This window comes from Rousettus aegyptiacus, unplaced genomic scaffold, assembly GCF_014176215.1.
Source record: "Rousettus aegyptiacus isolate mRouAeg1 unplaced genomic scaffold, mRouAeg1.p scaffold_m13_p_8, whole genome shotgun sequence".
Lineage (NCBI taxonomy): Eukaryota > Metazoa > Chordata > Mammalia > Chiroptera > Pteropodidae > Rousettus > Rousettus aegyptiacus.
Genome location: NW_023416311.1, coordinates 70,967,038 through 70,994,409, shown reverse-complemented (window position 1 = coordinate 70,994,409; position 27,372 = coordinate 70,967,038). Strand labels below are relative to the sequence as shown.

Genomic DNA, 27,372 nt, shown 5'->3' with positions numbered 1-27,372 from the left:
ACCTGGAGTGGCATGTAGAGATCGATTATGCAGGCTTGTTGAACTTAAAGTTCTAAGGTAAGCAGAATTTGGCCTTTGTTTGGTAAAGGGGACTAAATGTTCCCTATGTGAGATAAGCACAAGGAGTCACATTGACTGTGTAAAGCTATGGGTAGGAAGAAGGGCTCTTGGGCTGCTGACTAGGACTAAATTAAAGCTTTATTGGAAGTTGGGTTTTTGGGATTCCATTCTGACTGGGAATCAAGTGAAGGAACCAATTTATGACTGTTTGAGCCATATCACCATTATTTTTCTGGGGAAGTAATTAAACTGTTTTTATAAGATATTAAATTGGGGACTTAGAGGGCTGGCAAAAAATAACGTGAAAACTGGTAGCTGAGGATGGGTATGCGTAAAGGATAGCACGTAACGCAATTCTAGGAGGTACCATTTACACTGTATTCTATAGAGTTGTCCAGCAGTACTGATGGAGAGAAAAGAGGGGGGGTAAAAAACAAGAAACCTCCTATTTGAAATGAGCAAACAACAAAAATTCTAGAGCACACCTGAGAAATCTAATATTAAGACACCAATAAATTTCACAATTAGAATAAGAATTACAGAGGAACAAAAATGTGAGTGTCAAGGATGATCAAAGAGATGACCCAATATAAACTTATATTAAAGAAGATTAAGAAACTAAAGGAGACATAATGAATCAAGATCTAACAGATAGGAAAACAGTTATTGGATCTGAAAAATAGGGTTATCGAAATGAAATTAAAGAATGGAGAAGGTAGACTTTAGACTTGATACAGTCAAAGAGAGAATTTTGAAGGTAGTGCTAAGACAACCCACTCAGAACATAATACAGAGAAATAAGGGTTATAACATTCATCTGATAGGAATTTCAGATGAGAAAAATGGAGAGAATGGTGGGCAAGTAGTATTTGAAGTTTAACAGCTAAGAATTCAGAATTGAAGAAATTCAAGAGTCCTCAGGTTTAAAGTATATTCTTTGTATTAAGAATGTTAAGATACATTCAGACCTAGACACCAGGGAAAGAGAGATTATTAAAAACCACCAGGTATTTCTTTCCCTCACATCTCTGAAATCAGTGCATCTTCATTTAATGGTATCTTATCGCTGTTGTTAAAGTGGTATTTGTGGTGTAGTTTTATTGCCCATGTGAACTTAGTTATACCAGGTAACGTGATTGGACAACTGTAATACTTGGATTTTTTAGTTGACAGACCACTTTAAGACCAGTTGAGGAAGGAATAGTTTTGATGTTGTCTACACACCTTTTTGTTGACACCTTTCAGTAAGATAAGTAAATGTAAGCCCCAGTGTTTTGAAGAAAATCTGGAGATAATGGAACACTTTAAAAGAAATGCTGTGTTTATAATGCCCTTGATGACACTGAGGATAATATTACGTTGGAAAAAAACAGATCTCAGTGATCCCTGAATTAGAAAGTAATTGTGAAGGGTTAAAATCTGAATATGAATTTGGCTTAGGAGTATCTCAAACAATTCATTTTTTTTTTCTTACTCTGTATCATATAGGAGTGGTATAGAATAAACATCTACCTCTAAGTAGGTTTAAAAGGGCTCTTTAAATAGGTATAAAATAAAAAACGTGATAAGAAAGTGTTATTTCATGGTTTACTTGACAGCATTTTCTATTTTAGTGGTACACAAGATGATGTGCTTTACTATTAATGGTGTATTAAATTTAATATTAGCCAAATATGCACATTAAGCATAGCTACTAAAAGAAGTGTAAGTCTTCTAAGTCAGCAAAAAGAAAATAATATTAAAATTTATCAATAAGAGGAAAAAATAGAGAGCAAAATAAAAGAATGGTAGGCAGACAAATCAAAATAAGTTGAAAGAAATAAGTCCAAACACACCAATAACCATAATACATATAAATAAGTTTGACTCCTCTAATTATAAATAGGTTGGTTGTCAAATTGGGGGAAAAAATATTTTTATGTAAAACAACCTTAATGTTCAGCAGTAGGAGAATGTTTTATGTAATGAGACTATACAGTAGTTGAAATAAATGGGTAAAATAAAGAAAAGGGTAAAGTGATACGGGATTTACAGTACTCTAGCAAAAAAAAATATTGGATGGAGAGGAATGGAGGTAATCTTAGAGCCAGGTTCATGTAGTTTATTACCCTTCTTTTATGTGCTCTAGAATTTCTATTACAAAAGTAAAAAATAAGAATGAGCTAGAATAACATGAATTAACATAGGTAAATCTAAAAAGTATAATGATGAGTAGGAAAAGCAAAGTTCCAGAAGAATATGTAGATTTTCTGTCTTTTACATAATTTTTAATTCTCTGCAAAAGAAAAAGAACACCTTTTTATTTCTGAATAAGTAAATAAGTTTTAGGGACACTAAGCAATAAAGGGTACACTAAGCCACAGTATGGGAATTAATCTGGGGAGCAAGTGAGGGGAATGAGACTGGGAAGGAAGTGGGGAACTCACTGCCTCTCCCTCTTCAAACTTCCTTTGTGCAAATTAATCAACCCTTTGAGAATAGTTAAGTTTCTTGATATCCATATGTCTGCCCCAATTCATAGGTTACACATAGTTTTTCTCTTTCTTGAATGTCTGTCTTCTACAGAATCTATCTTTTCTTCTGTGGCTTTGTTATTTTCTACCAATTTCTAACTGTTTATGTATGTTATACTTCTTTTATGAAGTTCTTGAAAAGATCCCTATATAATTTATCCTTATATTCTTCATTGCCTAATATTTAACATATTGTTTTTATTGAATAAGTTACTTTGATAAAACTGGAACTATAATAACACAGTACCAAATTTTTAAAAATAGAAATCTTGAAAAAATAAGCAGTGATTAAAAAATTTATAGATTTTCTGGAGCATAATGGAAACTGAGAAACAGCAAGGAAAACTGATTTCTCAACTTTTGAGCTAGATTTATAGTCATTAATCAGAAACTCAGTGGAACATGTGTATGTTGTGGGGAGAGGAGGAAGACTTACTGGTATAGAAAGGAGTGTCAAGCATATTCTGATGGTATTGTCATATTTTTGTTCTTTGAATTTTTAGTAACACTATCTTATAATGTGGGTATATGATCTTACTCTAGGCTATAAAATGTCAGCCGGAAAGAAGAATTAACATTTAGTTCTATGTTATTGTGTGATTATAACAAAAAATATTACTAAGGAGGACTTGAAAAGATATTAAAGTTAATTTATGTCATATTGAACTCAGCATAGGCCTCATCCATTAAAATGAATTTAGATTATTATTTTATATTAAGAAAGCAAAAGTCCATTGTGTAGTTCACAATGTTTTTGTTTTGTTACAGGCAGCTGTAAAATCTAAGAAAGCTACTGATACCTATAAACTCTATGTGGAAAAATATGCATTAGCAAAAGCTGATTTTGAACAGAAAATGACAGAAACAGCTCAGGTTGGTATTTTTAAGGTTTTAAATTGAAAGCAGAATATTTGTGTTTACTGGTTAAATATAATTTTTCCGTTATATAAGTTTTTAGTGTTAGAAATGTTAAAGTATATTATCTCAATGTTTTAATAGTGCTATTTTAAAAATATACATCTTGTTTTGGAGATTGAGCCACCAAGATGCAATAAGTATCATAAAAGATTATTCAGATAGATCAGAAGAGGCTGTTGAAAGTGAGTTGGGGAAAATGAGGACATTGGTAGGTGATTAAGACAGTGCCGACTATTAGCTTTATGTATGACTTCTGCTTAAGAAGAAAATTGAAAATGACTCAATGTTAAGGTGTAGCAGTTAACAAAATAGTCAAAACTCCCTGCTCTCATAGAACTTCCATTTTAGTGCGAGAAGGCAGCCAATAAAAAATTTTCAGTCTCCCGTAAGTGTGAGATAATTACATCCGATTTGATGTTCTGAGAACCTTAATTAAAGGCCTAGGTTTAAGATGTTGCTTTTTATGAATCAATCCTAAAACATCCATCCATACCCTCTTGTCCTCCTGTTTGTTTTTTTTCTTTGCTACTTTTCATTAGCTAACTTACCATGAATTTTATTTATTGTATCAGGATAGGCTGGGTATGCTGAGGTGACAAAGAACCCCCTACATCTCAGTGGCTTACAGTAGCAAAGGTTTATTTGCCATGATGCTTCTTGTTCATTATGGGTCAGCTGCAGCTGTTCTGCATCACCTTTATTCTGGTTCTGAGGCTGATGGAGGAACCTCTTCTTAGAACATTATTTTTAATCTTGTATGAGAGGCTAACAACATGGTAAAGTACACTTGCTCTTCTACATGTATTTCTTATTGTCTGTCTTCCCTCACAGAAATGTAAGTTCTATGAGAGCAGGAATCAATACGTTTACTTTCCTCAGCACTTAAAACAATTCTCAGCTCATGGTAGGCGCTCAGTAAATATGAAAGAAGGACTTATGAATCTGACTTTTTGGACTTTAAGGAGTCTTCTCACATGGAATGGTGATGGATTCACACTCCAGACATACATGCATCCATCTTTGCTTACCATGTCGTGGGCACTGTGCTAGATGCTGAGTGTCTACCATATCTATGTAAATAAAACATATTTTTCTGGTCTAGGTGGAGTGTACAGTACAGAGGAGGAAGGCAGACATTTAATACATGCCTAAATATAAAATTATAAATTATTACAGTGTTACAAGGACAGGCTTCCACAAGATAGAATAATAGTGGTGACCTAATTTGAATTAGGGAGTTGGGAAACCCCTTTTTGAAGAAATGACATTTAAAACTGAGACTTGAAGAATGAGCAAGAAACTCATTCTGGGGCCAGAAAGTTCCAGGCATTGGAGACCATGAGTCTGAGGGCATAGAAGTATAAAAGAGCTGTCACATTATATGAAGTATAAAAAATTTTTACTAACACTGAGTAAGGAGAAATGATGAAGACATGAAGTTAGCTAGACAAGGGCCAGGCTTAGTAAGGGTTTGGGTTTTCTTCTAAGAGTAGTTGGAAGGTAGAGAGGGTTGTATGCAGGGATGTGACGTGATCTGTTCTGCATTTTAAAAGATGATTCTGGCAGTTTTGTTAAGAATGGATTATAGTGAGGACAAAGGAGCATCAAGAGTCCAGTTTGGAAGGCAGTGTACTAAGGTGAGAAGGATGAGGGCCAGTGTTGTGGCCTTGGAGAAATACGTGAATGCATTTAGAGATGGCAGTGGTGGGATGGATGGGGGAGTTCTAAGGGAGATCAAGATCTCTTCCAAGTTTGGGCTTATATGTCTGTATGGATAGAGATGAATGGGAAAGACTACATGAAGAACTGATAGTTTGAGGTTTTAGAAGGGGATTAGATTTTCAGTTTTGAACAGCCTACCTAAGCTGGACTGGGCATAGTATTCATATTTCCTTATCCACAATTCTGAGTTCCAAAAGCCTAAGGCAGTTATTGTTGATTTGTTAATTTTGCATCAAAATGACTAGTTCTAGCAAAGAAAATGTTGCCTTTCAATTATTTAATTTGAAAAAACTGGAATTAAAATTTGCTAGAGTCAGGGTTTTTTGTTTGTTTCTATTACCTTGTAAATGTATTCTTAAAGAATTCTCAGCATTCATCTTTTCCTCTCCTTTTCCTGCTTCCTCATTACTTTTTTTTTTTTCTCCCAATTGGCATTTTAATTGTTTATCTTGCCATTTCCAAGTTGGGAAATTTATTTTGAGTAGATGTATAACCATGCTGCTTTTAGATAAAGATAATGGTACACATACTGTGCTAATTTGTGTGTGTATATTCTCTCTCGTGTCCCATCTTTGTCTCTCCTCCGCCTTCTCCCCCGACCCCTTCTCTCTTTCTGTCACACATGCACACCAGCAGAATTAAAATTGTGATTAAAATTGTGACTTCTCTTTGTGGTTATTCTTTTTACCACTGTCAGTTAATGTACTTGAAAAACTTGAAACAATGTGGAGATTTTATTTTATAAACAGTTTGTTGGCTAGTTCAAAGACACTGAGATTTGTTTAAGCAAAACCCTCAGATTAAAGATTTAGAGTTAGAGTGCTTTTATATATCTCTAGTGGCTAACAAAATTGTACATTTTAATATACTCATGTAATAGTATGTACAAACAGTAGATTTGAAATTGTAAGGAGAAAAGTTCTTTCTGATTTGTTCAAGAAAGTTTGTTTATTTATATTCAAACACTTGAGACTATGTTACCATTGCTAGGCTCTGAGTTTAGTGGTCACTAATTTTGAGGAATTGTGATATTTAGCAGTGTTCCCTCACAGAAACACCCAGTGCAATTTCAGAATTTTGTCTGAACCGTGCTTTGAGTTCCTTTGTGGTTTCATGCTTTAAATTTTTCTAAATAATTAAGGATCTGCCTCATTCCCTGTTTCTAAAGAGAATGAGAAGAAGATACAGCTTTCTTGGAATTAGGGATCATCCATATGAAATTAGTGGCTGTTTGACCAGGCTTTCCTGGATTTGAGTCTACCTGTCTATGAGAAGATATCTTGTTCATCAAATTATAGAAATTTAAGATGAAGGTGGCTTCTTATAACATGAACATAAAATAGAATCATGTTCCTGCTGAATATTCTTAGTTCTTAAGACTAATTCTGGATCTTGCAATGTTGGTATTCTCATTGACTTGATCAAAATTAGTCAAGACAAGCATTCTATTTTAACTCTGCCATTCCTGATGAATAACATTGAATTATTCAAGTTTTTGGATTGTTACATTACTGCTGAAACTGTAATTTCACCATTTGGATATATATTTTTTTAAAGTTCTGCCCCTTTACACAAATATGGACATAATCATTTGGCTTAGCACTTTCCTATCATGGAACTCAGTGCTGAAGAAAACTGGATGTTAAATACGGAGTGAGGCAATTTCATATGATAAACCAGAGAATAATAACAAGGCTTTCAGGCCTTAGAACTGTTTTAATTTGGCAAAATATATATATATAAAATCAAGTTTGTACAGTGGAAATGACAAATGTATTTTGTTTGAAAATGGCTAGTTCAGCATTTCACAAATCCTGTTTTGAGGAATATTATTGTTCTGTGAGATATTAATAGATATTCAGAGAAGAAAAACAGAAGGGTTGTTTGGTGAAAGAAATTTGGAAAACACTGAGTTAAGCAGAGTGAAACAAGTTTTGTATTTCAATATTTCTCAGTTTTTAACGTTTATTGTGAAGCCAAGTCTGGTGGTAGTTTTCTTCCTGGGGAATAAATATCAGAATAACCTGAGAATTTTTTCTAAACAATATTTTTCTCTCTTTCCACCCCCATCCCCCATGTCATCGTGCAGGGTCTGTGTGTTTTGCAGTTTGAAAACATTCCCTTGGCGATCTGATGCATCCCTACCTTTAGTTGAGAACTGCTAAAATAGAGTGTGTGGGCTTCACAAATTTCTTTGACCACAGAATTCCTCTTGAAGACTATGTATTAACATTTCGAGGATTAGAAAGACCTTTTGAGAGTCTCTGGGCTAGATTGTAAAGTCTTCAGAAGTAAACAACAGTTTTTGCTTTGCCAGCTAATTGTTTTTCAGTTTTGAAAAATACTCCCTTGGCTTTTGTGACACTATTATCTTTTGGTTCTCCTTATTTTTTTCTGATCATGACTATAGATTTTAATTTGTGGTATCTTCAAACTCTGAAAAAGTTCACGATATCTGAGAAATGACATAACAAAAAGTTAACTTTTTTCAATGCTGTATTTTAGTTTGTTTATTTACTAAACCCATTTGTCTAAAAGCATTGCTAACATTACATAATAATGGGTAACTTGCTAAATTTGGTCAGCTGTATTGAGATGACTTCTAAAAGGTCTTTTGATTTCAGAATCTATGTGTATATTTGTATATATAATATATATGTATTTTATCGATGTAACTTTTTTTATATTTGCTACCCAGAAATTTCAAGATATTGAAGAAACTCATCTCATTCACATAAAGGAAATTATAGGATCCTTGTCAAATGCTATAAAGGAAATTCATTTGCAGATAGGCCAGGTAAATTTTTACTTCTGTTGAACTGATTCATGAGAATTTTATGTTCATTTATGACTTTAAAAATCCAAAACTCATAGCATGATACTGAATTATTTCAGATAAAGAATATATATTTACATGTATTATATATTAAATAAACTGAATTTTTGATTATTTGGTCACTAAGGATGATAATTCAAATTAACTATGCTTAGTCCTCTTTATATTAAAAATTTTTTAATTGTTGAATGTTTCTTTTTTAAAATTTTGCTATTTTAAAAGTTAGGATAGCAGCTTCAGTAAGTTAAAAACCTTGTACTTAGATATTCACCAAAAATATAAAAGTAGTTTAATAACAACATTTTGGGATGCATTGAAATAATAGTAGAAAAGATGAAGTCTGTTATTTTTTTATTATTAAAGATATAAAACTTTTTCATTACTTATGTAAGTTTTATTTGTAAGAATTATCTCTAAAACATTCCAAGATGTGAACAGGAATTGGTCTTTACTTCTAAGGCCATGCAGCCATATCTTAAGGGGTTCATGTAAGCAGTGGTTGGTACCCACTATAAGTTAGGTGACAGAATATGTTAAGTAAATGAAAGTTCTCAAAGGCTCTGGATTCAAAAAATATGTATTTTTGTGTAATATAGTTTAATTGTGGAAGTTTTGTCTGATACATGGCAAGAATACTTATGGAAAAAGAATTTATCTTTATCTTGTTCGAATAGGTCCACGAAGAATTTATAAATAACATGGCTAACACTACAGTTGAAAGCTTGATACAAAAATTTGCTGAGTCAAAAGGCACTGGGAAAGAAAGACCTGGTAAGATGACAAAGTCTGCAAGGAAATGTATTCAGATTTCCTATCTAGCAACAAATGTGTTTGCCTTTAAATTCCAAAACTGCAAAGTGGCACTTGAGAGATACTTAAAAATTTGTGTAAAATTTCAGGTATCATTTACTTCATGTCTGGTGATATGTTAAATTAAGATTTTTGTTTTAAACTTTAGTGGTTAATAACTTAGTATTACTTAAAATGTTATAACCTTTATTAAATTAATATATTGCAGTTTATATTTTTGAATAAGTTAGCAATTTTAGTAAGAGGAAAAGTAGGAGAGAATATTAAGTATTCATAGCATTGAGGCCAACAAAGAACCTTTCTTAAAATTTAATAACTTTTTTCTCTTTCATTTACATATTCATTCAACAAATATATTGAGTGCTAACAGTATTTCTGGCACTGTTTTTGACACTAGTGAACAATTAAATGCAGGAATCCTGGTTTCTATTTTATGAACAAGTGATTACAGGTATCCTGAATCTTATTTTTAATAAGCATGTTAGGATATATCAAATGTAATAAGTAGCCCATTTTCTTCTCCTGTTCATCATACTTATAGTTTTCCAGATTTCTTTAATCTATTTATTAGTTACACCACCACGTTCTTGCAAGATATTTGTTTCACTCCACAGGTAAAAATAATTCAGTCCAGTAAAGAAGTTAAAATATGGTGTGGAATTTAGGAAAGTAGATAAGTGATTTTTAGTGAAGTCCAAGAGTCTTTTTTCTTCAGTGCAGTTCACAGAAATAAGGCTTGAAGTCTGTCATATTGACTTTCTCGTTCTTCCCACATTTTGTTTCAAATCATAGTGATTCAATTATGTTAGTATTTTTTCTCTTTCAGATCTTTCCATGCGTTCTCTGCTTACTTGATTAATTGCACCAGCAAGTTTCTAAATACTGACAGCAGCTATTTCATCTCTAATCCATTTTACATGTTATAGCACATTCATGTTTTTACTATACAATTATGAACTCATAATTGCACTACTCATGAATCTGACTTTTCATTATAGACAGAATGAATTTGACTTTGGACTTGGATTCAAAGCCCTTTAGGATCAGGTCCTGACCAGTCTTTAGTCTCACTTTCCATTATTCCTTTATGGATACTCTTTAGTGCAGGCAGCCTGAACTGTTTGCTGTTTCCTATACAAGCCCCTTTTTTCCCTTGCTACCCTAGTTACCCTTATGTTCTTATCTTAGAAAACGCTAAATCCCATTCCTTTCCTATCCTCTGTCTTCCTATTTATTTGTCTAATGAATTAACTCTAAAAAGGTCATGTGTTACTTCCTCCATCAACAGTGTCAGAGAACTTTTAACAGTACCTTTTTTTTTTTTCAGCTTTGTTGCTATCTTAAATTTCCATAATTGTGTACTTGTGAAGTAAAGTTATATATTTGATTCATCTGTTTATCTTCTTTATGTATAAACAGTAGTACATTTTTGTTGAATGAACAGATAGGCATATAATGGTAAGGTTAGGATATTAAGGAGGTTGGATGGATGGATTTGCTATTTGAAAAGTCTTGGTAAGGGAATAGTAAATTAAGGTTAAAATTTTTAGTGAGTACTTAATTCTCTGCCATGTACTGTGCTAACTACTTTGTAGCCAAACTTTGATCTTCAACAGCTCTTTGAAAGTAGGTACTATTATTCTCATTTTTCAGATGAGAGAAATGTTAAGAGGTTAAATGAATTGCCTGAATTAGTACATGGTAGAGCTGGGATTAAATGACAGAATTCTCAACCCCAAGGCCCATGCTTTGGAGCAATTAGAATAAACTAAATGAGTTTACATATTTCTAAAGAGAATGAGGATGTTGAGATACATAACTACAGAATAGTGAGAAATTCCAAAATTCCTTGGAAAAAAATAAAATTATAAGCGAAGACCAGTTAAGAGAGATAAGAACAATTGGGGAATAAATAGACTTTTTTACATAGAGCATTTAGAACTGTTGATAGAATAAAAGCAAAGATGTATTTATTGTCTGGGTAAAAGTGCTTAGACATCTGAATAAGGTTGGTAGATTATATTATCAGTATCCTGTTTGTGACATTATATCATACTTTCACAAAATGTTATTGTAGGAAATCAGGCAAAATGTACAAGGACTTTCTGTATTTTTTTAAACAACTATATGTGAATCTACAATTACCTCAATAAAAGTTTCAATTTTCTTATCTGTGGTATGGCACAGTACTTAGCCCTGTAGTTTGTGGTCTACTCTTTACTAGCATTGAGACTCTGTAAAGTGAGGATAATAACTGTACCTACCTCACGGGGTTGTTGTGGAGTTTACATGAGATGTTACATTTACTTAATAAGTGCTATTTTCAAAGATTAACACATTCTTGGTTAATAGGTAACTAATAATGGATATTGTTTCTTTATAAATTTAAATTTACTGGCCTCAAGATATCCTAAGACATGTAGAAAATTCTTGTAGCTAAATGGTAAAAGATAAGAGGAAATCCAAAAGTGGTGATAACATAGGCTTTCCTGGAATCACCAGACCCAGAATTAGGTGGCTGTTTGAGGATGACTGTTGACATTGTGTATATAGGTGATTGGGAGTCCTAGAACTAACTTTAAAAAAAGGAGGGGGGTGTAGGGTGGAGTGTAGGGATAAATATTACCTCTCTATTTGACTTGTTGTGGGTGACTAGTTGCAGCTTTCACATGTTTGTTCAGCTTACAGGCACATGAACAAATGAGTTTGGGATTCCATTGCAATGATAAAATTTTGTGTTTCTCAGAAAAATAACAATCAGAATTTTACATGTGATCGTATAGAATTCATAGAATTGAAAGATTTTTGTATTGTAAGGTATGTTCTAACCTTTAACTGTGTCTTTACTATTGTTTGCTGTTAACATTTTATTTCTCCTGTTTGGTAAGGGCCCCCTCTGGTGGTTAAATTCCTTTCTAAACTAATTTTCATCCTGTGGGAGACACATTTTAAAGAAAGGCCCCTTTCTTTAAAAATATATAAATCTGTAAGTTCACCTATTTCTCTTGCTCTGAAAAAAGACTAGTTTTTCTTTAGTTAATTTTATCTGTTGAAAGGTATAACCTCTAACTTTGTCTCCAATTCTTCTATATAATTCAAATACTTTGAGAGCATTAAATTTTTTTTCTATTCATTTGAGACTTTTATACTACCTATTATATGTACTGACATTTTTGTCATTAATTTTTAATTGAGATATAATTGACGTAATATTGTATTAGTTTATAATGATTTGATATATGTATATATTACAAAATGATTACCAGTGAGTTTAGCTAATATCTATCTCCACACATAGTTAAAATTTTTTTTGTGGTAAGAACTTTTAAGCACTACTTTCTTGGTAGCTTTCAAATATACAATACAGTATTTTTAACTGTAGTCACCATGCTGTGTATTATATCTCCAGGATTTTTAAATCTTTTTTTTTTCTTTTAAATCTTATAATTGGAAGTTTGTACCTTTTAACCACTTTTACCCGTTTTGCCCACCCTTCTCTCTCCACCTCTGGCAACCACTAGTTTTTTGTCTATGAGTTCTTTTTTTTTCCTTCCAGATTTCACATATAAGTGAGATCATCCAGTATTTGTCTTTCTCTGCATTCCCTCTGCTGTGCTCCCCTCCCCATGCCCAACTATCATCTCCTAATTTGTGGTAGTTCTATTTTTAATTTTTTGTGGAAACTCCATACTGTTTTTATCATTACTTTTTAAGTATAGTAGTGCCTGACTCTTCTGGAATTTGAGTCACTGTAAGTAGATGCTTGGGATAGCAAAGCACCTGTGGTCTTAGAGTCGTGAAGAAACAGGTGTTTTCTAATTTTGAACGTCTGTGTCTTAAATGACATGATCCTAGTATTCTACTCATTCTCATGTATTTCAGTTACCAAAGGAGATTAAACTCCAAATTTTTTAAATCTTAATACGTAGTTTTTTGAAGTAGTATATTTAAAATATTACCATTTCAACATTTAATATCAAAAATTATTATAAGTATTTTACTGTTTTTCATACTGTCTTAGAACTCCAGCATGTATTTTACATCTACAGCACATCTCAATTCGAATAGCCACATTTCTAGTGCTCAGTAGCCAAATATGGCCACTGGCCACAGGACTGGATGGTGCAGTCTGAGAGATCAGTATATATCAACATAGACAGAATTTAGCATAGCGATGAGAAGAAAAAAGCAAGTTTCACAAAGGAAATAGCGTATGTTACTACTTATGCAAATGTTTGAAACATGAAAAATGATGCTACCCATAGATACAAGAAATATATGTCAAAATATTTTTTAATTTTTTATTTTTTTAATTGAAGAAATCATTTAAATTTTTTTCCCTGTCCACCACCCCCCTTTCTCCTCCCTCTCCCCTCTAAAAATATTTTTAAGAGGAACCGAAGGGTTTACCTCACTGAATGAAGTGTGCCTGACAATTAGCTTTTTTGATTGATTGCATGACAGTAAGCTTTTAATTGCATCCATTTCAAAGATATCCATCTCAAGTAAACAATTACCAGGTACACGACTAAGAGAGCCACCATTAAGTTCACCTTTTAGAAAGCTCTAGATAACCTAGATTGACAGTTTGACCATTTGCTTTCCTTTCCTGTGCTTTAATTCCTGCTCTTACGGGTTTTTTTTTTTTGCTAATTTATTTTTAAAAATATTTATTTAAATTAGTTTCAAGTATACAGTACATTATTAGACATCTATATAGTTCATAAAACGATCCCCTCAATTGCTCCCTCCCTCCCCTGGCCCTCCACCTAACCATCATATTAATGTTAACTGCATTCCCTCTGCTGTACTCTGCATCCTCCCCCACCCCGCAGCTTGTACTTTTTTAACCCTTCACCCCATCCTCCCAGCTCCCCAGTGCCCCTCCCCTCTGTCTGGCACCAAATTGTCCACTATATTTGTGAGTCTGTTTTTAAACTCCATATTTTTTAAATTTCCTGTTTTATATTCATTCTGGTAATTTTATGGTATACTTGCTATTAATCATTCTTAAAAGTTCAGCAGGTTTCCATTTACAAGAAACAAAAGGATAAATAAATAAAATTGTTAGGCCAGTGTGTAATATGTTTAAACAAAAGATTTTGTTGATAAGTTTGTTTGTATTTTTATTATAGGTTTATAGCTTCCATTTGAGGACTTCCGGAGACTCTGATGTATTTAAAAAATAAAAATAGGAAAAGCCTGAGAAAGGTAGACAAAAAACAGCCACAAAGAAAAAGGGAAAAATGAGAATGCTTAGAATGCTTAAATGAAATTGATTAGTTTAGATATTTGGAATATTTTAGCTTCTACATTAGGTATATTATTTTAAAGTGTAGGATAAAGCAAATAATTTTAAAGTTAAATCTAGTGATCTTCTTTGCAGACCCATCAAGGACTTTGTAAATAGAGCCACTTACACTGCCCACACCAAAGTTTTTTAAATCAGAGAATCAGAAACCCTTATGTAGAAAGCAAAATTAAAAATAGTTAAGAAGAACCAAAAACCCATAAACCACACCAGATATGCTGTGATTACTTGGTTTTTCTGTTTGATAGAAAGGGAGAATGACCAGAGAAAGAGGAAAGAAGAATGAATGATGATCAGGGGAGAAGATAATGTAGATGAGCACAAACAGAAGAGTAAAAGAGAGCCCTCAAAGAAAATAAAATTGAAAATCTTCACTTTATGAAGGAGTATACCTCCACAGATTGTGTCCTAACCACAGGATCGATTTCCCACATTAATGATTTCCTTTTATGTCTTTTAGAGCATGAGTTGGCAAACCATGGCCATTGAGCCAAATTTAGCTATGCTTATTTTAGTGAGGCCTACAAGCAAAGAATGGGTTTACATTTTTAAATGATTAGGGCAAAAAATCAAAAGAGTAGTATTTTGTGATACATGAAAATTACAAAAATCAGATTTAAGTGTCCATAAGAAACTTTTTGAACAGTCACACTTGTTTATGTATTGCTTGTGGCTGCTTTTACATTGCATACAACAGCAGAAGTCAGTAGTTGTGACAGACCTTATGGCCCACAGAGTCCAAAAGACTTAGTATCTTTCTACAGAAAGCATTTACCTACCCCAGTGTTAGAGAATACATTTTTTGTGTAGTATAGTCACAGGTATGTCCTGATACATTAGAATTACGTAGCTCATAACACTATATAATCTTTTTTCAAAAGGCAGTTCTGCTGTTCTTGGGTTCAGAAATCACTTAATCTGACATCCTCACCTATATGTCATATCACAGCACAATAACCAATTCTCATAATAATCCTAAATGGTAAATAAAAGATTAAACTGTTTTGAGCAGGCTTTGTTTATCGAAAGCTTAGTTGATTAATTTGAAGTAGCCATTAAAAATGTTAAATGTAGAAAACCTGGCAAGAAAATAGATGTAAAAATGTAAGGTAAGATGATTATAATTTTTACATGTGCTTAATAATAAGGACAGAGTTTTAGTTCTTTTTGCAGTATGTAAAAGGAACTAACTCAAGCCAATTTGAATTTAAATTTATTGGAAAGAAACTGAGGTATCCCAAGGACCCAAAATCAGTAATATAGCCAGGCTGCAGAAGGAAACCCAAATCTGTAGGCACAGTAGATATCGTTTTTACTTTATCTGATCTCAGCATGTCTACTGCTGTGCTTTTTTTTTTTTTTTCTTCACAGAATGTCTTTCTTTGCTTTTCAAGGCACATGACATAAGGTGACTTCCCAGTAATTTATAGGTACTTTTACTTGTTCTCTAATTGCAGCCACAGCTCAGGATTAACCCAGGTTTTTGTCTCCTTCCAAATTTCTGGGAGAAAGAATCTGGTCCAAGTAATCTTGGGTAGGTAATCCTTCTAGTCCAGTGAATTCTGAGTAGGTTATACAGTATAAACATGGCTTCTGCACCACTTATGGAGAAGGGATGTTCCCAGAGAAGAGAGATTATAGTGAGCTGGGTATAATTCTCAAGGTTTTATCAGGATCACAGAGGGTGAAAATATGATGGCAGTCTGGGGATATGGAGGCAGTGTCAGATTTTGGATGTAGGAAATTATATTTCAGTGCTAAGATTCTACGTTTGGAGAACTAAATGAAAATTCGGAAGGTTTTTTTCAGTGACTGAACTTCCATGGTTAAAATTCTGTTTCTTTGATTTAAGACCATGGTTTCTAAGTTTGCCTCATCACTGGTCCTCAAGCCTTGGGTATATTTGAGAATCATTCATGGAATTTTTTTTCTTTTTCCCTTTAATTTCTCATTTTATTTCTCTCTTTTTCTCTCCTTTCCTTCCCTTTTCCTCTTTCCCCTTTCCTTTCTTCCATGTATAGACAGTGAGTGCACTGCCCCAGAAATACTGATTTTATTGGTCTAGGGCAGGCCCTTGGTATCACTGTATAGTATTTTATAGCTCCCCATCTGCTTCTAATGTGTAGCCATTGTTGAGAATGTGGAGTATTACATCACTGGATGCCTATTATAAATGTACATTCTCAAATCCTACCCCAAGCCTACTGAATTATAATCTGCACAATAAAATTGAAGAACCACTGTCTAGACTTACTGAATGGACCCAGAAATTCCCTAGGACTGTAATTTTCAAAGTGTGATCCCAGTAACATGAGTATCACCTGGGAATTTGTTTAAAATGCAAATTCCTCAGCACCAACCTAGATCTTCCCAGTAGGACACTCTGGGAGTGGGGCCCAGAATTTTGTGGTTGCACAAACCCTTCAGGTGATTCTGACTCATGTACCACTGGAGATTTAACTAGGAGTTGGGGTTTGGAACTACTGGATTGAGGGAGTTTTTTCTACAAGCTCTTTATTGAAATATTCTTGCAGTGGCATTGATGTTGCAGTTTACTTTTAAATGATTTAGCAAGCGAAAAAAAGAAAAAAAAACTGTAAAGGTATATATAGAGTGAAAACAAATATAACCAAAGGTATTATCATCACTGTACTGTTTATGAAAATAATATGATCTGAGTTCCAAAAGAGTAAGTTAACTAGTCCAAGGTAATCAGCTGGCAGGCACGCAGTAAAACCAGAACTTGAGCCTTCATGCCCTTTACATATTACCGCAAGTTGGATTTGATGCTGGATTTTCAGCTATGTTAGCTTGTTTGGTTCACCATCTCAGACATTGTAGGAATGTGGCCGTGTTGCGTTCCACAGACTCAGTAGCAAGTTTGAGAATGTGTCATTGACTCTCATTATTTAGTCTCAAACACTCACACTCATTCTCATTCTCTCTCTCTCTCTCTGTCCCCATCTTACTCCTCTCTCTTTCCCTACCCCCTTCATTATCATCATTCTTTTCATTACACTTTGGGGTCTGAGCATGTTTGTATGTTTTACTTTGGCTACTAATTAGAACCAAGCGTTTGGTGGTTTTCATTGGACATATTCAGGAATATGCATAATTTAGGTAGCCCAGAGTTGTTGAATTTTGAGACCAATTTTTAACTAGACAAAATTGCAAGTTTGCCTTGTTGGTGGCCTGAGATTTAGAATTGATTTCAAAACAATAGAAACTATTAAACATTTCACATTTTTTAATACTGTACCTCATTTCACAGAATATTTGTGATTAAAGGTAACTGTTAAATAAATTGTCTTTCCTAACATATCTTAAAAGTTTTCATCCATATTAGATTTGGATGAATTCTTTAAGTAGTTGACTTTCTTCTCTTTTGATAGTATTAATTTATTTCTACCTGATGATTAAAACATCATATGTAAGAATTGTTTTGCTTTGGATCACTGACCTCTTGGAGGTCTGCCTATAATTTCTTCTGCCTTTAATTGAACCCATAATGGCATTTTTCCATAATGTGTAAAAGAGCATCAGGAGACAGAGCCAAAATGGTCTTAGTTGCTTTTATACAAACTAAATTGCCCTTGTGGCCCAACGTAAAATCTAAGCACTAAAAGCAGTTATTTATTTTGACAACAGAATTAATTGAGCCTAAAAGAGTTGAAATTCCAGTTGTAGCAAGCTATTCTTTCTGACTCTCACGCTGGCTTTGTTACTGTCAAGAAAAGTAACTTGTCTTATGATTAAATAGTGGAATGATGGGCAGTGGACTGCATTTGCAGGAGATGCTGAATAAACTTTCTACTTGTGAAACAGTTCAGAAATGACATGCTACAAGGGGGGTCAGAATGTGCATTGATATCCAGCTGAGCTGTCGGCTGGCACTGAGCCAGGCACGCAAAGCTTTGCCATGTGAAGCAGCATGTGGAGCATGTGCCATTTAGAAAAAAAAATATTTTTCACGCTTGATTTGTTTTTTTAAGGGTATATTTAGTTTATTATACCGGAAACTTGGTATTTCAATCTTTTATAGAAAAGCTTATATGTAGATGGTACTCTGTTTAAAAATTGTAATATTTATTTTACAATTTGAAAGGATTTGGCATCTTATACTTCAAAAATGTCATTTTGAATAGTTTATTTTTATTGGACAACTTATTTCAAATGAATTTTAAGAGGATATATAGGCAAGATAAAAGAGAAAAGCAGTCAAGACATATCTGGTATAAGGAAAAGGTTTTGTGAAGAAACATGTAGAATTTTGTTTGAAGGGATCGATTTTTATAGAGTTAAGGGATGCCTTTGCTATTTTCACATATATGAAGGCATCAAAAATCTTAAAAGAACATATATCATATTTGCTAAGGTGATGTTATAAAAGTTTCTCAATGCTATATTTTAAAATATTTGTAAATAATGTATTTTTTTTTGGCATTGGTGTTTTGTTTTTTCTCTAGAATGAAGCCTATAGCCTGAGTAGTAATAGTTACTGGGCAAAAATTATGAGCTGTGTTACTGTATAGGAAAATTTATTTTATTTTATTTTTTTAAGGTAAACGGGATAACGTTGGTTAATACAATTATATAATTTTCAGGTGTACATTATAATTTCACATTTGTATATTCTATTGTGTTTACTACCCAAAGTCCAGATTCCTTTAGCTACCATATATTTGACCCCCTTTACCCCGTTATCCCCCTCTTCCCCCACCCCCTATCCTCTGATAACCACTAGTCTATAGTCCATGTCCATGAGTCTCAGCTTGTCCTGTTCATTTGTTGCTTTTAGGTTTATATCCCACATGTAAGTAATATCATGTAATTTTCAACTTTTTCTGTCTGGCCTATTTTGCTTAGTATGATTATTTTCAGGTCCATCCATGTTGTGGCAAATGGCAATAATTCATCTCTTCTTGTGGCTGAGTAAGATTCCATTGTAAATATGTACTACAGCTTCTTTTGCCAATTATCTGTTGTAGAACACTTTGGTTGCTTCCATGTCCTGGCCACCGTAATTAATGCTACTACAAACATCGATGTGCAAATATCTTTACGGATATGAGTTTTCAAGTCCTTGAGGGTATTGCTGGATCATATGGTAAATCAATTCTTAGTTTTCCATAGTGGCTGTCCCATCAGCAGTTTGTGAGGGTTCCTTTTTCTCCGCATCTTCTCCAACATTCATCATTACTTGTCCTGTTGATTATAGCTATTCTAACAGGTGTGAGATGATATCTCATTGTGGTTTTGATTTGCATTTCCCTAATAGCTGATGATGTTGAGCATATTTTCATATATTTGTTGGCCATTTGTTTGTTCTAGGGAGAAGTGTCTGTTCAAGTCCTCTGCCCATTTTTTGATTGGATCGTTTGTTTTTGTTGTTATTGAGTCATATGAGTTCTTTGTATATTTTGGATATCAGGCTCTTATCAGAGGCGTTGCTTGCAAATATGTTTTCTCATTCAGATGGTTGTCTCTTTACCCTGTTGACAATTTCTTCTGCTGAGCAGAAGTTTTTCAGTTTTATGTAGTCCCATTCATTTATTTTTGCTTTAATTTCTTTTGCCTGTGAGGTCAAATTCATAAAATCCTCTTTAAGTCCAATATTCCTGAGTTTCGTTCCTATGTCGTCTTCTGTGCATTTTATTGTTTCAGGTCTTATATTCAGATCCTTAATCCATTTTGAGTTAACTTTGATGTGTGGTGATAGACAACAATCTAGTTTCATTCTTTTGTAGGTGGTTTTCCAGTTTGCCCAGCACCATTTATTGAAGAGGCTTTCCTTTCTCCACTGTATGTTTTTGGCTTTTTTGTCAAAAATTATTTGCCTATATTACTTCGGGACTCGATTCTGTTCCACTGGTCTGTGTGTCTGTTTCGCTGCCAGTACCTTGCCATTTTGATTACTGTCACTTCGTAGTATAATTTGAAGTCAGGCAGAGTGATGCCTCCAGCCTCATTCTTTTTTCTCAGGATGGCTTTAGCAACTCAGGGTCTTTTGTGCTTCCATACAAATTTGATGATTTTTTGTTCTGTTTCTTTAAAAAATGCCGATGGGAGGATTTTGATGGGGATTGCATTAAATCTATATAATGCTTTAGGTAATATGGTCATTTTAACTATTTTGATTCTTCCAATCCAAGAACACGAAATATCTTTCCCTTTCTTTGTATCTTTTTCGATTTCTTTTAATAGGTTCTTGTAGTTTTCATTATATAGATCCTTTACATGTTTCGTTGAATTTATTCCTAGATATTTTATTCTTTTTGTTGCACTTGCAAAAGGAATTATTTTTTCTACTTCTTTTTCTGACACTTCATTATTAGAGTATAGGAACGTTATGGATTTTTGAACATTGATTTTGTATCAAGAGACTATTCGTTTATTATTTCTAGTAGTGTTCTGTAAAGTCTTTAGGGTTTTCTACCTAGAGAATCATGTCATCCACAAATAGTGACAGTTTGACTTCTTCATTGCCTATTTGGATGTCTTTTATATCTTTCTTTTGCCTGATTGCCCTTGCTAGGACCTCCAGTGTTATATTGAGTAACAGTGGCAATAGTGGACAGCCTTGCCTTGTTCTTGATCTTAGAGGGAAGGCTTTAGTTTTTCACCATTAAATATAATATTGGCTGAGGGTTTGTCATATATGACCTTTATTATGTTAAGGTACTTTCCTTCTATGCCAATTTTGTGAAGTGTTTTAATCATTAATGGTTACTGTATCTTGTCAAAGGCTTTTTCTGCATCTATTGATGTGATCATATGATTCTTATTTTTTAATTTGTTTATGTGGTGTATCACATTAATTGATTTGCATATGTTGAACTATCCCTGTGCCTCTGGGATGAAGCCCACTTGATTGTGGTGTATAATCTTTTTAATATGTTGCTGTATTCAGTTTGCTAGTATCTTATTTAGGATTTTCGCATCTGTGTTCATGAGAGATATTGGTCTGTAGTTTTCTTTTTTTGTGTGTTATCTTTACCAGGTTTTGGTATCAAGGTAATATTGACCTCATAAAATGAGTTGGGAAGCATTGCCTCCTCTTCGATTTTTTGGAAGAGTTTGAGAGCAATAGGTATTAAATCTTCTTTGAATGTTTGGTAGAATTCACTGATGAAGCCATCTGGTCCTGGACTTTTACTTTTTGGTAGGTTTTTGATGATTTTCAATTTTCATACTGCTGATTGGTCTATTTAGATTTTCCAGATCTTCTTGATTCAGTCTAGGAAGATTGTATTTTTCTAAGTACTGGTCCATTTCTTCTAGGTTATTAAATTAGGTGTTACATACTTTTTCATAGTATTCTTGTATGATTTTTGTATTTCTGCAATGTCTATTGTAATTTCCCCTCTTTCATCCCTGATTTTGTTTATCTGTCCTTTCTCTTTTTTCTTTAGTGAGTCTAGCCAGGGGTTTGTCAGTTTTATTAATCTTCTCAAAGAACCAGATCTTTGTTGCATTTATTTTTTCTATTTTTTTTTTTTTTGTTTTCAATTTCATTCATTTATGCTCTAATTTTAATTATTCCTTTCCCTCTGCTGACTTTAGGCTTCATTTGTTCTTCCTTTTTAGTTTTTTAAGATGAATCATTAGGTGTTTATTTGGGCTCGTTCTTGTTTTTGGAGATAGGCCTATAATGATATGAACTTTCCTCTTATGACCCCTTTTGCCATGTCCCAAAAGTTTTGGTATGTCGTACTATCATTATCATTCATTTCTATATATCTCTTGATCTCTCTTTTTATTTCTTCCCTGACCCAGTTATTCTTCAGTAGCATGTTGTTTAATTTCCATGTATTTGTGGTTCTTCCTGATTTCTTTTTGCAATTGATCTCTAGTTTCAAATCATTATGATCAGAGAATATGGTTGGTATGATTTCAACCCTCTTATATTTGTTGAGGCTATCTCTGTTTCCCAGTATGTGGTCAGTTCTTGAGAATGTTTCATGTGCAATAGAGAAGAATGTGTAAGCAGCTCTTTTAGGATGGAAGGCTCTGTGTATTAGACCAGTTGGTCTAATATATCATTTAAGGATGTTATTTCCTTATTGATTTTCTGTTTGGATGATATGTCTATATCTGACAGTGGGATGTTTAGGTCCCCTACTACGATAGTGTTTTGGTTTGTTTCTCACTTTAGTTCTGTTAGTAATTGCTTTACATATTTTGGGGCTCCCTAATTGGGAGCATAGATACTAATAAGTGTTATGTCTTCTTGGCGCATGATTCCCTTTATCATTATGAAGTGTCGCTCAGTATAACTTTTTACCGTTTTTATTTTGAAGTCTGTTTCATCTGATACTAGTACCACTACTCGCTTTTTTCTGAATGCCTTTTGCTTGAAATATCATTTTCCACCCTTTCACTTGGAGTCTGTATTTTTCTTTGTCTCCTGGAGGCAGCGTATGGTTGAGTTTTGTTTTTTGATCCATTCTGCAACTCTGTGCCTTTTTATTGGTGAGTTCAGTCCATTTACATTTAGGGTGATTATTGAAATATGAGGTCTTCTTATAGCCATTTTATCTTTTACTTTCTGGTAGCTCGGTGTTTCCATTGCTTCCTTGTCCTTGTGTTTCTGTTTTCTTTATTTTGGTTGGCTTTGGCGGGTTTTCCCTCTGGTTCTTCTTGTTTTATGTTATATACTTCAGTTCTGAATCTTCTGTTGTGGTTACCATTACGAATATGAAAAGGATAGTTACATATATATATATGTGTGTGTGTATATATATATATATATACATACACATACATACACATACATACATACACACACATTCGTCCATTTTCTTCTGTGCATGCCTTATCTCCATTCCCCTTTGTGAATTTGGATCTTCGAATCCTCCCCTTTTCAGTCATTGTTATCTCATTTTGTCCCTATGTATGCTGAACGTTCATGCTGTCTTGCTATAGCAGTTCTGTTCTTATTATATAAGCTTATAATGCCCTGTTTTTAGTAAGGATTGCACTCTTCTGCTTCTATTTGCCTGATAGTCACTTTACTCCTAATTTTTTTTTTTCTCATTTTGTTTTAGGTGAGCTGACCCCTTTCAGTATTTCCTGTAGTGCAGGCCTCATAGTGAATTCCCTCAATTTTCGTATGTCTGGAAAGATCTTAATTTCTCCTTCATATCTAATGGAAAGCTTAGCTGGATACAGTATTCGAGGCTGGTAGTTCCTTTCACTTAATAGTTTAAATATTTGATTCCATTCCTTTCTGGCTTGTAAAGTTTGTGCTGAGAAGTTCGATGATAATCTAATGGGTTTTCCTTTATAAATTACTTTTTCTTCTCTCTGGCTGCCCTGAGAATTCTATCTTTGTTGTTGATTTTTGATATTTTAATACAGTGTGTCTTGGTGAAGGCCTTTTTAGGTTGAGATAATTGGGTGTTCTGTTGACTTCTTGAATTCTAAGCTCCAGCTCATTCCTTAGATTTGGGAAATTCTCATCCACTATTTGAAAATGCTTTCTAGTCCCTGCTCCTTTTCCTCACCTCTGATAATGCCCATTATTCTTATATTTCCTCTCCTAATGGTATCAGCTAGTTCTCGTATTTCTCTTTCATTATTTTTCATTCTTCCCTTTCTCTTTTCTTCCTTTGATTTATTTCTAGATTTCTGACTTCGATATCACTGATCCTTTCTTCCATCTGGTCGACTCTGTTTCCCAAGCTTGCTGTTTCATTTTTCAACTCTTGCAGTGTGTTCATCATCTCCAGAAGTTCTATTTGGTTCTTTTTGAGGGTTTCAGTCTCCTTGCTCTGCTCATCTAGTTGTTTTTTCAGTTCCTGAAATTGTTGATATGGCTTGTTTCAGATCTCACTGAGTTTTTTCAGAAGGACCATCCGGAATCCTCTGTTATTTAAGTCACATATTTCAATGTCTGTAAGCTTATTTTCTGGAAATTTTCCTCTTTCTTTCTGAGATGCCTTGTCACCTTGGTTGTTCATGGTGTTTAATGGACTATTTCTCCACCTGGGCATTAATGGAAGTGTATTCTAATATTTTTCCAGAAAGAGAATTTATTATATAAAGGTCTCTCTTCAGCCTGCTGCAAAGAAGTTGCTTTACTTTTGATTTCCAGTAGGTGGCATCTAAACCTCTTGGATCCCTGCTTTATATAAAGCCTTAAAAATGCCTTTTTATTTTTGATAGATATTTAATCATGCTCATCACCCTCAGTTTCAGTCCCTGCCAGTGTCAGCAACAGTCTCAGCACCGTTTGTTTAGATTCCCCTGGGTCTCAGAAGGTATAGGGAGAGGGGCCTTGCAAAACCAGCCGGTAAAAATCAACTATTTCTCTGCAGTCCTGTCCCACTTCTCTGCTTTCTGCCCTGATGGCTGGGCCCAGCTACTGATTGCGTGGAACTCACAGCACCTCCAGGCAAGGCTGTTCAGGGAAGTCACAGCTCCTTTTCCTCTACCACTCCTCCTATGGGGAGCTCCGGCTGCGAGAGGCAGCTTCTTTATTTCTCCCAGTCCACCGCCTGACACCCGGGGTTCTGACCTGTGGTAGCTCTTACGCGCAGATCCTATGCTCAGACGTGCTGGTATGCGGTTTGGTGGTTTTTCATTGAGTTTTAGATGGTTAGCTTATTGTTGTTTCAAGGGGAGAGATCTGAGGACGTTTCTCACTCCACTATGTTTCCCAGAATCCTTAGGAGAATTTTTGATTAACTAATTTCTGAATTTTTTTTTTTTTTGGTAAATTCAGTTTTTATTTGACAGATGGTTATATTTTCTCAAGCTTTATTAGTGAGTGATAAAGCTCATAATGCATAATAAGCTATTGGTCATTTAGACAGAGATTTTTCATTCTTCATAAATTTTACACCAAGTAAAAAGTTGCTAATTATTAGATACACATATAGAAATTCTTTACCTTTATTGTTCTTTCAGTTCTCATCTCTTTGTTAACTGATAACTTAGGTCTCTAAAGGATTCTAAGAATAAACTCATTACCCTTTCATTTAATGAATTCTTAGCTTCCAGATATGCATTGTGAACTTGAAGCCCTTAAATTTTTAATTGGGTCATATTCTGACATAACAAAGTTCATATCATAAGAATGCCCTAGTATGGAAGGTATTGCTAATTAATTCATTAGGGCATTGTTTATCAACTCACTTTTATGACTGTTCTGCTTATCACTAAATGTTAATCTACTTTATTTTAATAGAAACCAGAACTGAAGAAGTAAATCTTAGAGTGGGGGCAATAAAGCTCTTATAGCCAATATTTTTAGATACTCCTGTTTGTAGAGAAATCTTTTTAATCAGTGGTTTTTTTTCATAATGAAATGATCAGTGAAAACTTTGATCATGAATTTGCACAGTTAGAGTTAAGCTTAATGTCTCAGAAGAACCAGAAATGAAATCCTGTATTATCTACTTTTTACATCAAGCTCTTTTTAAATTTCTCAATATAGCAGGTTGTACCAATTACCGTTAAAAATCATTTCACAACAGTGCTAGACTTGTATAAGTATATATATTATAAAACAGCTAAAATGAAGATAATTTTTTAGTCTGATATTTGGCTTTGAGGATATTTAAGTAGAATAGTAACTTATGCTTTTACTACTTACTACCTAAGTAATTTGATATTTTACATTTTTTAAATATACCATATTTTGTGGCTAGTCTCAGCAGACCTGTCATTTCAGGGCTGTTTTGTTTTCCAGTTTCTATTTTATCAGCTTTTCCCTCTGCAATCTATCCTTTATAGAAGTGCTAAATTAATTTTCCTATAAGTCCACTTTGCTTTGCGTGTGTATCACCTCACATGAAAACCCTTCCCAGTGCCTGTGAACTGCAGTTGAGATACAGAGAGAGATCTGTGTTGCGATCTTATCACCACTAATTATGTAATGAATTAATTTGTTCAGCAAATACATATAAGACCTATTATTTGCCAGTTCACAGTGGTGAATGAGACATTCAAGGTCCCAGCTTACATTTTAGTTGTTTTTATAATCTTGGTCCTCTTGTCTTTCCTGTGAGCATAGCCAGAAATTCAACTTCTTACTGTACTTGTTTTCTCTCCACTATACTGCAAGCTCCTTGAAAGCAGAAACTACATTAGATCTCTGTCTCCAGTTCTGTGGTATCATATCATATATAAAGGGTTTTCAGTAAGTTGTGATCATAATAGGTAGGTCTTAATTTTTTTCATTGTTAGGATTATTTGATTTTAAAGTTATTACCAGTATTTTAATTAACATGATCAAATAACACTGGATCACATTTCAAAACATTTAAAAATATATACAGTGGACCCTTAAAACAATGTGAATGTTCGGGGCCCTGACCCCTACATAGTTGAAAATCTGCATATAACTTTTGACTCTCCCAAAACTTAAGTTGTCCCTCAGTATCCAAGGGGGATCGGCTCCAGGACCACCCCCCACAGATCCAAAATCCATGAATGCTCAAGTCCCCTATATAAATGGTATAGAACAATGCATACAATTTGCCCTCTGCACCCATGCACTCCCAACCATGGATCAAAAACAGTACAGGTATTTATCAAAAAAGAAAAACCTCGTATAAGTGGACCTGTGTAGTTCAAACCCATGTTGTTCAAGGGTCAACTTTATTGTAAATGGGATCCGATCTGATTATTTTCTACCAGCTTTGTGGTTTTAACTAGCGGTGTGTGTGTATGTATACACATGTGTGTGTGTGTGTGTGTGTGTGTATAAGTGTGTACATTTTTTTTTTAGGCCTCATCGAATTTGAAGAATGTGACCCTGCTAGTGCAGTTGAAGGTGAGTTGACTAGTTGTAATGTGTGGCAACTAGCTAATATCTTCTGTTTATTGAACAGATAAAAAGGAGCCTCTATCCATTGGTGTCAGCATGTCTGTGGAATGTTGTAAAAAATCAATGTGGTTTGAAGGCCTGCAGCTATTTATGTTTACTTAATAAATAAATAATAGGTCAGCTCAAAGGATTATTTGTGTTAGAATATATATTTTAAAAGATTAAATATAACATTTGTTTTCAAATATACATTGACACCCATAGTTAACTATTCTAATGTCATAAACATGAAACTCATTACTGCGTATTAATGTATAATGCTTATTCTATAGTAGGTTAACATTTCAGTAATTAATGTGGTTATGCATTAATGTTAATATTACCATCATTCAGATTGGGTGATGATTTGAGTTGGAGAAAGAGTCTA

The 27,372-nt window shown here is 33.8% G+C and overlaps 1 protein-coding gene across 3 annotated transcripts in view; it reads left to right on the top strand.

Annotated features, from left to right (window-relative positions):
- Positions 1 to 27,372, top strand: part of FCHO2 (FCH and mu domain containing endocytic adaptor 2) — a 99,522-nt gene that overhangs the window by 25,156 nt on the left and 46,994 nt on the right. For all 3 annotated transcript variants that reach the window (XM_036225439.1, XM_036225441.1, XM_036225440.1), the window contains exons 6-9: positions 3,342 to 3,446; positions 7,912 to 8,010; positions 8,724 to 8,820; positions 26,907 to 26,951. In XM_036225439.1, the coding sequence (XP_036081332.1) occupies positions 3,342 to 3,446; positions 7,912 to 8,010; positions 8,724 to 8,820; positions 26,907 to 26,951 (346 nt within the window). The remainder of the gene's footprint in view (positions 1 to 3,341; positions 3,447 to 7,911; positions 8,011 to 8,723; positions 8,821 to 26,906; positions 26,952 to 27,372) is intronic.